We start from the raw sequence: 14,777 nt of genomic DNA, 5'->3' as shown, positions 1-14,777 counted from the left end.
TTCTTGAATATAAATGCAAAAATCCTAAACAAAATGTTAGCAAGTCAAATTCAGAGGTATATTAAAAAAATACATTACAGCTAAGTCGGTTTATTCTAGGAATATAGGTTTAATGTTTGAAAACCAATGATTGTTATATATATAAAAAGTATTTGATAAAATCCAAATCATAGCTATAATCTTCCTCCTCATCACATTAACCTCTTGGAAAGTTGTAAGAAGAAGCTAAGGAAGATAATTTCCTTAATCAAATATAGAGTTTCTATAAGAAACCTATATTAAACAACTAACTTAGTGGAGGAATATTGAAAGATTTCACTCTGAGACCAGGAGCTAGGAAAAGATGTCTGCTAATATCACCACTATACAATATTTTATGGAAGTAGTAATCAGGACAATAAGGCAAGAAAAATAAATATGAGGCATAAGAATTGCAAAAAGAGAAATAAAACTGTCATTGTTCTCAGATGACATGATTGTGTATACAGAATATCCAAAAGACTTGAGAGACAACCTACCAAAATTAATAAGTGATTTCAACAAAGTAGTTGAATAAAAGGTCAATATACAAAAATAAATATAATATCAGAAAACATCATATACATAGGAATAAATCTAACCAAAAATGTACAAGATCACTATGAAGAAAACTACAGAGTATTGTGGACAGAAATTTTAAATGGCTTAAATAAATGGTGGGATATTCTATGTTCATGGATTGAAAATGTAATGTTCTAAAAATAACTGTTCTCCCAAACTCATTTATAGATTCGCTGCAATCTCAGACATAATCCTAACACTTACTGTGCAAATTGACAGGGTCATTCTAAATTCATACAGAAACAAAAAGGGTCAACAGTAGCAGTAATAATTCTTCCCTAAAGAGGAAGATGAAGTTGGAGCTCCTATAAGACTAGATATCAAAACATCATAAATCAAACAGTAATTAAAGTAATGATGTAAAGATAAACAAGACACCAATGAGAAAAATTAAGATAACTCTTGCACAGAGTTACCTGATTTAAACAAAGCTTCCACTGCAATCCATTGTGAAAAGTATGGTCTGTACAACAAATGGTATTGGGTCTATAAGATAACCAAATGTGTGTGTGGAGGGGAACTTGACCTCTTCCTCACACTACACACAAAAATTAATTTCAGATGCACCATAAACTTAAATGCTGAAAGCTAATATCATAAAGTTTCTAGGATATCTTAATGACCTAGGAGTAAGCAAAGATTCCTTATATGTCACAACAATTAAAAACTTTTGTTTTTAATTTAAAATTAGAAACATTCTGTTCATCAAAATAAACCATAGAGAGATTGAAAAGCCCCAGAATTTAGAGAGGATATTTGCAAAGGAAAACAGAGTAGTACTTAGAATATATAAAGAACTTCTACAAAATCATTAAGAAAAAAGATGAACAACTCAACTGAAAATTACACAAGCACTGGCTCATGTCACAAAAGTGGATATCTAAATGACCAGTAAGTGTATGTAAAGGTATTCAACCTCACTAGTTATGAGAGAAATGCCAGTTAAAACAACTATATGATACCACCACAAACCTACTGGAATAGGGGAAAAGGGCATGAAAATACAAAGTGTTGGTGAGGATAGAGCGCATCTGAAACTCTCATATTCTGCTGTAAATTGATACAATCACTTTGGAATATCATTTGACACTATCTACTAAACATTGGTACACATTATGATGCAGAAATTCTATTCCCAAAAGAAATGCGAATATGCACATCATTAGACATGTACAAGAAAGTTCACAGCATCTTTAGTCATAAGGGGCAATACTAGAAATAACTCAACAATAAGTAATCTACCAATAGTTGAACAGACTTTTAAAAAGTGGTATATTCAGGTAATAGATAAAAAGTGGTATATTTAAAGGAGTGATATATATACAGCTACACTCACCACAGATAAATCTCACAAACAAAATACTATGTGAAAGAAGAGTATATACTGTACGATTCCACCTATAGGAAGTTCAAAAATAGGCAAAACTACTCCATTATGATGGTGTTATGAATACTATGGAGGCATGAGGAAGTCTTTGGGGATGTTAATATGTTCTATATTTTAAGCTGAGAGATGGTTATGTGGGTGTAACTGTCTAGAGAAGAGGGAACAGAATGAGCAAATCTAAAGATGTAAAAGGCAAGTGTTCTGTACAGTAAAAGGGTGTTCAATTTGGTTAGAGCCACAGGAGAGAAGTAGTGGATATGTGTGTAAGCGGATAAGTTTGCTACCTTATTGTGGATAATAACTTGAATAACAATTTAAGGAGGTTTTCTCATTTTGCTAGGCAACAAAGAACTACTTAAGGCTTATGTTGTCAGGGCATAAACAAGCTCAGAGTTGGATTTAATGAAGAATAATTGATGAAACATTGTGTAAATCTGGTTGAAGGGTACACAGGAACTCTTGTAAATATTCTATGACCACGTTTACACACTGTACAAACTTGTAGCGTAAATGAAGAAGATGTCAAGAAATCAGAAGCACACTTTTTCAAGTGTTATTTGAAAAAAATCTGTTGAGAGGACAAAAACCTTAGAAACTGGTGTAGCTCCAAAATAATATACTAAAAATATTTTAAGGCCAATATTCTATGTTGTATATATTTATATGTTGTAGTTGGTACTTACTTCATTAAATGTAAAATCTTCTAAATCTATTTCTTCATACTCTTCTTCAGATTCTTCATTCTTAATAGCCTCCAGAGCTGTCGTCAGTTTCTTTCGCAAAAGAAAGCCTTTGCAAACTGCCTAAACAAACATGGAAAGCATGTTATACAAGGTTATAGATCAAACTCCAGACCAGATTCTCTGTGTTCTCCCATTAGGAAGATAAAACATCTTAGACCTTAGTTTAATGGCTCAATAATCTGTTTTTTGAACTTTATGTGACACTTAAAACTGCAAGATAAATTAAACGACAGCTTGTGTCTAAAGTCCTGAATCTCAGGAGACATTCCTCATGGTAAGCAAAAAAGAATCTTTAAAACTCCCCAGCTGCACATGTAGGTCAACCAATCAATTATCCAACTATTCCTCCAGGACTCATTCTAAACTAAGAAGAAAGGGATATAAAGGAAAACCAATTTTGCTAATTTTCAAATGATTATGTATAAAATAAACTAACACACATTTAGGAAAACTTCAACATATACAAATGGCCATATTAGAGAGGGAGTATCATGGCCCATGACAATGAACTAACTTCATTTTAAAATAAGCACCGAATAATAGAAGTAAAAACATTCAGATTCCTCAATAATCTTGGAGTGGGGAAACCCTTCCTAATTAAAACTTCCAGAACACTGCACTTTTTAAAAAATCAGTCTCTTTATATACTGCTGAGGAGTGAGCTCCAGCATATAGTAAGTGTAAAAAACAAGGTAGAAATAAGTGTCTACTGCATGCTGCCATTTATCTATGAAAGATTGTATATATATATATATATATATATATATATATATAAAATAAACATATAATTTTTATAAACATATATTAAATATATGTATATGTTGTGCTAATATTTAAAAAGTGATAGTACAAATCATAAAATTAATTTTAAAAATTGTTACCTATAGAGGCAGAAAACATGGTGGAAGTTACAGCAGTAGAAGCTAGACTTCTCTGAATATACCTTGCTCGATTTGACTTTGGAATCATGCACGTGCTTAAGATAATTGTAAAACAAATAAATATGAAATAAAAAGAAATTCCTGAAAAAATATAAAAATGTGTTTCATGCTGTGGGCATAACCACACAGAAGTTATTTAAAGTGATTTTAAAATAGATTTATTTCACTATATCCCTAGTGAAATGCACTCAAAAGACAAATTTAACTCCAAAAGATACCTTAAATATGTTTTCAGAAATCATATTCTTGGTAATAAAATTGGTATTGTTACTCAGAAAGATATATATATTGAGAAGTGGAATATACAAAAAATGGCCAGACCATAAATGACAATATAAGTCACCACAACTTCTACAGCAACCAGCCTAGGAAGCCAAACCATGACTGCTGCAACCTCTTGGCAATTAGCCAAGAATAGTTAATAGTTGGCCAACGACTGCGGGCTTTCCTACTTTTCGTCCCTACTTCTAACTCAGAACCAACCAGAGATAACCAAATATGCTTCCTAAACCAATCGCATAAGATGCCCTCTTCTAGTTGTCTGCCTCTGATCTTCCCATGCCAATAACGTCCAATTAGAGCATACCTGAAGCCTTTTCTCTTTTTTTTCCACTATAAACACTTTCCACTCTCTTCTCTGCCTTTGAGTCTATACCAAAGGCAAGCAGTGGTGACTGACTCCCTTGCTATAGCATGCTCTGAATAAATAGCCTGTTTTTTCTTATTTGTGTGGTCATTGTTTAGTTCCACTATGTATGTGCCTGTGCACACACACACACACACACACACACAGGAGGGGGAGTGAGAGAGAGAAGAAAAAGAGCAAATTATTTTAATGTCATCAGGAACCAGGATTTTGTATAAAAGAGATACAAATATAAAATCAAATAAGTAAAAATCCTTTAGTGCTAAATTTAATTTTAAAATATCAGTATGAACCCATGGTATATTTTTTTCTTAAAAATATATATTTTTGAGGCTGGCCCAGTGGTGTGGTGATTAAGTTTGTGCACTCCACTTCGGCGGCCTAGGGTTTGTGAGTTTGGGTCTCAGGCGTGGTCCTAGCACTGCTCATCAAGCCACGATGTGGTGGCATCCCACATAAAGTAGAGGAAGATTGGCACAGATGATAGATCGGCAACAATCTTACTCAAGCAAAAAGAGGAAGATTAGCAACAGATGTTAGCTCAGGGCCAATCTTCCTTACAAAAAAAAATGTATTTGCAAGCTTAGTACATTAAAAACATTCTAAAAACAATGACCCCACCAGTAGCAACAAGCACTCTTAAATCCTAAAGCATCCCAAAATCCAGAGTGAGGTCTCTAAATATTATTCCCACTGAAGGAACCCAGGATCTTTGGAGAAATGACTGAATCTGGACCTGGGGCAAAATGTACACAAAATGAACCTGGAATATCAAGTCACATTAGAAAGCAAGGCAAGCTTTAAAGACTACTGAATCGTGTCAAAAAAGCTAACTTGAAGAGGTTACAGTTGGCCAAATAATGGACAATTTGGGCATAAATAAGAATAATAACTGTAATAGAATTAAACACATCATATATTTTAAAAATTTATGTATACATTATGATAGAACACGTTATGGTGACCTCTGGAGGATACTAGGAAACCACATTAATCTAAAAGTTGGTAAATAAAAGGAAAGCATCAAGCATTTAACCTGGCTTTCCAGTACGAACTACACCTCAGGGTAACTAAATAGTTGATTAGACACAGTTTCTCTTTATAGGCATATTTTAGTTAACAAATGAGGAGGAAATAATATAGACAGTATCAATATGTTGCAAACCATTAATAAAAAAATTGATTTGACAGTGCTATCAATGGCCACTAATATTCCCAAAAGGCAACCAGACATTATGTACCTCCTCACTGTAATACATACCATCACCTCTGAAGTATTCTTGACAAAAAACCAAACCCAAATCATATCAAATGTTAGATCTTACTGTCAGTTCACAGAAAATGCGGGGATGAGAAACATGTTAAATGACGTCATGGGGATGCTTTTGGAAAATTCAGAAGGTAGAAAATTTATAGGAGAAAAGACCTGGTTTCTTCAATAAATAAATTACAAGAAAAAGAAGAGAGGTAGTTACTACATATTAAAAGACTTAAGTAACATATAAACCAAAGGCAAAGTGATGACCTTGTTTGTATTTTGATTAAGAAAAACCTGTAAACACACATTTATAAAACAGAGAAATTTCAACATTGATTTGATACTTGGTGATATTGAAAAATAACTGTCAGTTTTTAGGTTGGTATTACATTGCGGTTACGTTTAAAATAACGTCTTATAGAAATTCATACTGCAATATTTACAAAAGAAATGATAAGCTATCTGGAATTTGTTTCATATGATCTAGCGATGAGGAAGGAGACATGGGTTCGTTATAGAAGATCACTACTGGCCAGTAGTTCAACTCATGTTGAAGTTTGGTGTAAGTTTAGTATACGGGTACTTGAAGCTCTTCTATATGTTGAAATGATCCTTAATAAAATATTAAGAGACTTATAGATGGTGCAGTTTTCTTTTTTCTTACAATCAATATAATTATGTGAAATCAGAAATCAAGATTTTAAAATTAGGTGAACCGTCAGGCTTCTTTTACTGGTTATAATCTGTAATTTCCAATAATCATGGATATGATCACTATTTTCGATGGAAACATAAAGAAACAGTATTCTGCCATGCAGCCCATCAAATACAAATCAGGGACAGTTAATTAGTAGAATAGATTTTGAAATTCACTGAGAGTCTATTATATGCCATTCACTGATGATAGAGCAGTGAATAAAACATAGACAAAAATCTCTATATATGAACTTTCCATTCTAATGGGGGTAAGAACCAAAAACAAAGTAAATAAGGAAACTATATCCAATGCTAAATAAATGCTACGGACAAAAATCAATCAGTGACAGGAGATGGGGAGCATTGGGAAGGGATTGCTATTTTAAATAGGGCAGCAGGGGAACCCCTCATTGTGTAGTTAACATTTGAATATATATATACATAATGGATCCATGGGCCACTAACCTAAGGATACTATCAGCATGCAAAATTAATAGTCTGAATGTTGTTCCTTATATCTGTTCTCTGGCTTAAAATCAGGACAGGGAGATTTCTCTAGGGTCCCACAACTGCTGTCTTCCATGCATTCTTACACTCTGACTCTATGACCAGCTGGCCTTGCTCTACTCAGATAAGACAAAAGCTATGCTATAGCTGCTACTGCTGTCAACATTCTTGGGCCTGTGGTCCTTAGCAGGAGTTGGAAGAGGCTGATACAGACAGAAATACAATGCCTCACAGTGTCATTACTATACCCAGAGCTACTGGCTTTTCAGAAGTGGCAAATCCAGTTCTCCATCATGCTCATAGCCTCCTTTCTCTGAGGTAGTATACTGGAGACTTTCTCTTCCCATCCCTGTGCTAAACACTTGAGCCTTTCAATGTTCCCTTCCTTTTTCCTAAAACCTGTGAGAAACCCAGACCTCCAGGAATAGGTAACAGTCCTCTACTCTAATTTCTGGGTGAGGATGGCATTAGTGAAGGGGCAAGATCCCCATAACTGTACTCCTCCACTCATCCAACATTTTTCACATAAAATTCAATTTTTCTTCTCAACTCTGAGATACATCCTTCACAAATATTCTCTGTGTTCTACTCCTCCCACCCCTAGTCCCACTCTTTCCACATGGAAGCAACTTGTGTCGATCAAACCTCACCATCTATCTCAACAGGCTCTTTTTTAGCTTCCACCAAGACAACCTCACAAAAGAGGTAGAGGATATGTTAGGACATTGTCATTCCCTCAGAAGCATTACAATGTCTTTTGCGTTTACACATGTGGCACACTTCAGATTCCATTTACATATTGAGGTCTCTTTTTCAGAAAAGTATGTAGTATGTTTGGCAGGCCTGGTTAAGCTATAGTCTCTCATCTATTTATTGCCTACACTATGATTTTCTACTTTTCGCTAACGTATCTTTTATCTAACCTACAAATTTCTAATTCAAATTCTAATTGTTATCAACACTTTAAATCAAGTTTAAAATCATCTGCAAAATGAAAAACATAAAAATCATATAGGATTGTTAAACAGATTAAATTAGAAAATTTATATGCAGTGATGTACACATAATTGTCACATACTAAGCATTCATTAAATATTATTTCCCCAACTTCCTTGCCTCCTTATTTTTCATAATTCTACTTAGTTTATCAAATAAGAAAATTGTGATATTAAACATCACATAAAATTCAAAAACTACTATTGACAAAATTTTAATCATTTTTGCCTATAAAAATGAATTTCAGTATAAAAACAATATTCCACTATTTTGTAATGATATGAATAGATTATAACTTCTCAAGAGAGTTCAAGTTTCTCCTAATCTGAGGAGAAAGGATGTCAATATGAGTTAAGAACTTGAAGAGTATTAAACGGCAGAAACAAAAGAGAGGACATCTTTGTGTGATGAGTAACATGACTGAAAACATTGCTTGAGAAAGTGGCCTTCCTCTTTTTAACTTATCCATTATGGAGAATACCATCAGCTCTTTATGTTCTTTATTAGTCTCATGTAGTTGTGTTGTTATTGCAGACCTGGGCATTTCCTGTGCTGTCGGTGACTGGCATATACAAGCTACTTTAGAGGGAAACATACTATTTTTCTCTTCCCCCTTTTGTCTTAGTCCGTTTTGGCTGCAATAACAAATATACCATGGACTTGATGGCTTAAACAACAACGATTTATGTCTCTCAGTTCTAGAGGAGGCTATGGAGTCTAAGATCAAGGCACTGACAGATTTGGTGTCTGGTAAGAGCAAGCTTCCTGGTTCATAGATGGCCATGTTCTCACTGTGTCCTCACATGGCAGAAGGGACTAGAGAGCTCTCCGGGATCTCTTTTATAAGGGCACTAATTCCATTCACGGCGGCTCCACCTTCATGACATATTCTCCTCCCAAATGCCCCACATCCAAATACTTTCACTCGGGAATTAAGTTTCAATATATGAATTTTGTGGAGGACATAAATACGTTCAATTTATAGCACCTTTCATTTTGAGATTTTTAAAAATTCCTCTTATTTGGGATTCCTTTATCTGGCATTTATGCTCTCTGGTTCCTTGCTATCTTTCAAAATGCTTTCTCTCTAACATGGTAAATGGGTCTGTGACTTCTTACTCCTAGGGAGGTACCCTTCACATCCCTTCTTCCCTGACCCTGTCCTGGAAAGATTCCAAGCATTAGGGAGACAAGCTATCTTTCCCTTGATTCTTTTTTTTTGTTAGGTCATCTTCTCTTCTTCACTTACCCCTCCCTATCCTTTTTCTTATACCTAATAATGATAAGGTATTAAGATTAGGTGCAGACCTAGGGAAAAGAGAGCATAAAGGGAAATCTTTAATCCAGGCCTTCAATGACAAGAGCAAAAGGATTGATTCATGGTGGTTCACAATGGATCCAGACCAACTCATCATGAATAGGATTTCTACAAACCTCTAGACTGTCAGACAGTATGTATTTTTCTGGTGTGACACATACAGATACCTCCCTCACGAATCTGTCTAGGGTCAGGAATTCAAGTCCCAGCCATCTCTATTCAGTTTATGAGAAATAACAGTAATATAAATGTGTAATAAGTAATGTTCAGATTCTCCTTATAACTTATTTCTGTCAAGGTTTCAATTTTTCTGCCAGTCATCCATCAATGATTAATTCATCTTTCTTTCTCACACATTCAAATCAATTTCTTGGCTAGACAATTCTATGTGTATTAGACATATCTGATATCTTGTTCTTCTCCAACTACCATCAACTCCCACCCCCGGGACATACTATGTATACACTTACTCCTTGTTAAAATCCTTCACACATCTCTCACCATGTTCCTCTTAATATTCTAGCTCTTATGATACTCTAGTTGCACTATAACTTATTATTATTCCAATAATATGAAATCCTGCATTCTTTTACTTCCACTATCCTTTATAGCTGGAATTCCATTCTCTTACATATTTGCATTGAGCCTTATCTATTTCTCAAGGTGTACATTACATCCTTTGTATTAGTTAGAGTAAGCTAAGTAGTATAACAAAAATATTAAAAACATATAACTCAAAAACAGTTTATTTCTTGATCACATAATGAATATTGAGAGAGTAAACAGGACAATGGCGCAGCACTTTAACATAAGGTGATTCACGTATCCAGGCTTTGCAGACTCTGCAATCCCAACAGCTTCCAAGGATACCTCAGAAGCTATCTTCATTTCAGCCAACCAGAAAGGGAGAAGAATATGAAGGAATGTCTGTGGAAGGTTTTATGGGCCAAACATGGAAGTGGTGCCTATATCTTTCACTCACATTCTATTGACTAAAACTCAGAAAAAAGGTCACACAGAAGCACAAGGGAAGCTGGGATATACAGTCTGGTTGTATGCTAGGAAAAGGAGGATGTGGGTTTGGTGAGCAGAGAGAAGTCTCTACCACATCCTTCATGAAATCTTCATTTTGTTCTTTCTAAAGCCCAGGTTCTTTCTACTATATCATGCTCTGCTCTCCAGGATGATTAGGCAGTCTAGAATTCATACTTTAAACAGTTTAAGAAACTAGATGATTGTATTCAGAAGAAGAGAAAATGAAGTTGAGTTGACTTCAATGATTTTAAGTTACCATGACGTACAACAAAACAGACTTGCTCTAAATTGCAAAGAAAGGCTGGATTATGCTTACTTTTGTTAACAGATACAAAGAAGCTCAACAAAAAGACATTCAGCAGAGATATCAGTCACTGAAGTAGACTGTTTCACAGGTAATGAAGTTCTCTTTATTGAATGGAATGAAGCAAAAGTTTAATATCCATTTGCCATCAATGCTGAAAAATGAATCGCTCATCCACTGATGACAGAAGGGAATTTAGACTTTATAACATATTCATTCCTCATGTAGCAGAATACTATTTTGAGATGGTAACTGAGGTTTCTTTCTTTTCCTTGGAGTTTCCTTGAACCCATTGCCCTCCCCCAACTCCCACCACTATTCAGGCATCAGTAACAGCTTTGTCTATGCATTGCCCTTAGGAGTACAGTCCATACAAATTAAGTCAACAGAAATACTAACTATATTCATTAGAACCATAGCAAAGATAATTCTCTTGAAAACTATGGCTTTAATAGCAAAAGCTAGCAACTTAATTTTAAAGCTATTCTTCCAGTTGCTTATGCTAATACTTTGGAGGCATCCCTGACTCTTCTCACTCTCTCATATACCACATCCTCATGGACTAATACTACCAGCTCTCTCTTCAAAGTATATATGCATACCCTCAAGATAAATCAACATATACTCTGGGATGTGATTTTCTTACCAGTTCTCACTGCATCACTCCAGTCCATGCTACCATTATCTCTCGTCTGGATTACTGCAATAGCCTCCCAGCTGATTTTGCTGTTTCTACTCCTACCTTCCTGTGGTATAATCCCAACATAAAATAAGCTTGATCATGTGAGTCCACTGCTCAGATTTCTGTAATATCTCTCCACATCATTCAGAGTAAAAGCCAAAGTCTTTACAATGACTTATCAGTCATAAGTCCTACTCTTCTCCCCTTTATCACTCTCCAGTCACACTGGCTTGTTGTCACTCTGTAAACACAGTGGGTATGCTCCTAAATCAGTGCCTTTGAATCTGATATTCCTCTGCCTGGAATATTCTTCCTCTAGATTTCCAATGGCTTAATCTCGCACTGCAATGTTTCCTTTTCTGGTTTTCCATATGCATCCTGTCTAAAACAATAAACCTTCCTTTGGTACACCTATCCCACTTTTCCTGCTTTATTTTTTCCCCTTAGTACTTATTATTATCTAACATACTTATTTAACTTATTTATTAACTGCACATCCTAACAGAATGTAAGCTAGTGAGATTTTCGTGCCAAGAAATATTTGCTGAATGAATAAAGAAATGGAAACACAATTTCTGTTTAGTTACCATCATTCAATTCAGGCACAGTTCTGTGAATTTCCACAGACCTCATTTTATGTATTTATTTAGTCTATGTTTGCCTCTTCCACCAGGATGTAAACTCCATGAGAGCAGGGATTGCTTATGTTTTGTTTGTTTACATTTCTTGAGCCTAGAACAGTGCTTGACAAGTAGCACTAAAAAATATTCTAAAGAACATTTGCTGTTCAAAAAAATATTTATAAAAATATTTAATGAGTGAATAAATAAAGGGATGAATGTGATCAGGTTAAACTTTATTTCAAACTCTGGTCTTGGTGAGGGTAAATCAAATCTATCACTACTTGCTTTTGGAATTTTTAAGTTATATGGGTATTTGAAGGACTTCAATAATTATTTTAGCAGATTTTTAAATATGCTTCTAGAAATAGTTTTAGATTAGGCCAAATGAGACCTGCTTTGGCTAATCAAATGTTAGCAGCTGTGACAAATGACACATCTGAGCAGAAGTTTTAAATATGATTACGTGGTTCAGCTTGGGCCTCAGTCATGAGAACAGTATTTCCAAATTGCAGGCTATTCCTTCAGCCTAGACACTAAGCAGAGGCACAGCCAACCTGCAGGCAACCTTCAGCCAACCTGTAGCCTACATGTCACATGAGAAAGACATAAACCCATATATTTGTAAATCACTGATATTCGGGGGTTGTGTGCTATACAGAATAACCCAGTGAAATACAACTAACACATCTCTCATGTCTATTTCACCAAAAGATGAAAACTAACCTGAATAAGAATAGCAGCCTTCTCTCTCTGTTCTTGGATATTTACAGTATTTTCTCTTTTTACTTTTCTTGAAATAGGTTGATTCTCGATGCAGGAATTTGCCTGGGTTGTCAGGGGTCCTGGTGCAGCAGTATTTAGCCTTGTAGACAAATGAATCTGTTTGCGCACAACGTAACCACGCCAGTATGCCTGGATTACCATAGCCGCCATACTTTTAAGAAAAGAAAACATTTTTATTGCCCATAAATGCACATGGACTATATAAAGTATTATTTTAAAAGACCACTTATTTTGTTTAAATATAGTCGTAGAAGTAAAAACGGTACGGAAACCTTCAAATCTGAAGGAGAGAAATGGGTCAGTAACTTAGTGAGGGATGTGAAAACAAGGGATTTTTGTTTGTTTCTTTCAAGGAGAGAGCTATTCCTGAGATTTTGTATAATACTGAGGATGCTGAACTAATGGAGAGGGGGGGAAAGTGATGATGCAGAAGAGAGGAACAAACGTAGGAGCCAATGTTGAGCTGGCAAGAGAAGACGGGATCCTGTTCACAATGGAGAGTTTCGCTTTGGAGAGGAAGGAGGGCCTCCCTTCACTGTAAGAGAAAGGACCTCTCAGTTCTTGGCGATCTTCACTTTCCTCCCTGCCCATGGACAAATACTTAAATCATACTCTTACAAGCCCAGTGGTAAATTCTAACACTTCCTCAGCCTACATTTATTTGCCAATTTCAACCTCTGAATCAATCAATGCTGTGTTTTTCCCAAATCCCCTAAGCCTGACCAGCAACATTAGCAAAATTTAGATAACAATGTATCATGATTGTAAGTGGGTTCTCAGTGTCCTTAACCATTTAACTCTTCCTAATTGGATATGTTTTCCTTCCCCCCACAGATTATTGCAGGGATATTATCAAGGTACAGAGTAGAGTCAAAATGATAATTATTCTATCTTAGCCTTTTTCCAAATTCCTGAGTTTAGTTTAAAATGCATATGAACGAGAAATGATTCTCGCAAATCCCCCTGCCCTAGTGCTTCCTTGAAACAGTTTTCAGTAATTTTATAATTGCCAAACCCAGTGAAATTTTCTCCTTCCCCATATTAGAAAGGAATGATGTAACCATTTTCTACTGTTATTTTGCTTTATTTTTGTTATTACTACTGGTGTCATCATCATCATCATCATTTTACCTAAATCCTCTAGAAGCCTTCGATTGATTTTGTTATGAATAGAAAATTGAAGTTAATGGATAAAACTTCTGGCCTAAGATAAACTACTTATACACCCAATACTTGGAAAACATAATCATGTTTCAACAAATCATTTCCTCCCCCTAGGGTAAACAAAACTTTGTAAATTTTGCTATGAAATTAATTCACGTTTGGCTATTCAATCATCAATTCATTCCTTTATCTTTTGAACAAAAATATGTTAGGAAATTTGAAAGCACTATAATAGGTATTCTGATAAAGAAAAGAATCTGAAAATCTGTTAGCAATGTATAGTGGTAAGGAATGAAAGGCCCATAAGAAAAAACATTTAACCTGAGACAGTATGTCATGTTTCTCTATAGATACATACAAGTTTCACTGACTGTAGTTGTGAATTTCTTCTAAAGCTGACCAGTCATTGAGTGCTTGAATTCCTCAGCCCAATATCAACAAAATTTCCAAAGGGAAAACAAAAATGTAGATGAGGGATATTCTCCTCAGTGACACTAACACAAGGCCTGCTCTTCACTACATTGAAAGCAGGTTAAAAAGCTGACTTTAGGCTTCCTGAATATAGGATGCTCTCTCTGTTGAGAAAAACAGCTTATATTATTACTATCATTATCATCATCATCATCATCATCTTTTTTTTAGTAAAAATCATAATGACAAAAATGCCCTTAGCATAAGAACATACACAAATCAGGTTTAGGAAGCACCTACACAACTGACAGTGAATCTTCCTGAATCACTGAATGGCAAGGTTTAGCAAGTGGCTATATATTTTCTCTTTACTCTTTAGGTCTTTGGTTTGTCTTATATTTTCAGTTCTTCATCCTTCCTTATTATCATCATTTGGCTATTTTATTTATTATGGATACAGAAGTTCTAAATGTTTTTATACGAAATTTCAATAGGCAACATCTAGGGTTTGGAGATAAAGCTACCCCAAAATATGGTACCCTGGCATATAGTGTTGTGAGCTGAAGGCATTTCAGAAAAGACACGTGCAGGAAGGACTTTCTGACCTTCCCTGGAAGCAGGTCACAAGACAGTCATGTGAGAGGTACTCTCCCTATACCCAAAGGAAGGAAGCATTCTTACCT

The 14,777-nt window shown here is 35.1% G+C and overlaps 1 protein-coding gene across 16 annotated transcripts in view; it reads right to left on the bottom strand.

Moving 5' to 3' along the window:
• Positions 1-14,777, bottom strand: part of LRRIQ1 (leucine rich repeats and IQ motif containing 1) — a 214,433-nt gene that overhangs the window by 109,854 nt on the left and 89,802 nt on the right. For all 16 annotated transcript variants that reach the window (XM_070600704.1, XM_070600707.1, XM_070600698.1 and 13 more), the window contains 2 exons: positions 12,460-12,670; positions 2,671-2,790 (listed from right to left, as the gene is read on the bottom strand). In XM_070600704.1, the coding sequence (XP_070456805.1) occupies positions 2,671-2,790; positions 12,460-12,670 (331 nt within the window). The remainder of the gene's footprint in view (positions 1-2,670; positions 2,791-12,459; positions 12,671-14,777) is intronic.

Source organism: Equus przewalskii, chromosome 29, assembly GCF_037783145.1.
Source record: "Equus przewalskii isolate Varuska chromosome 29, EquPr2, whole genome shotgun sequence".
NCBI classification, from domain to species: Eukaryota; Metazoa; Chordata; class Mammalia; order Perissodactyla; family Equidae; genus Equus; species Equus przewalskii.
This window is presented reverse-complemented; position numbering and strand designations above follow the sequence as displayed.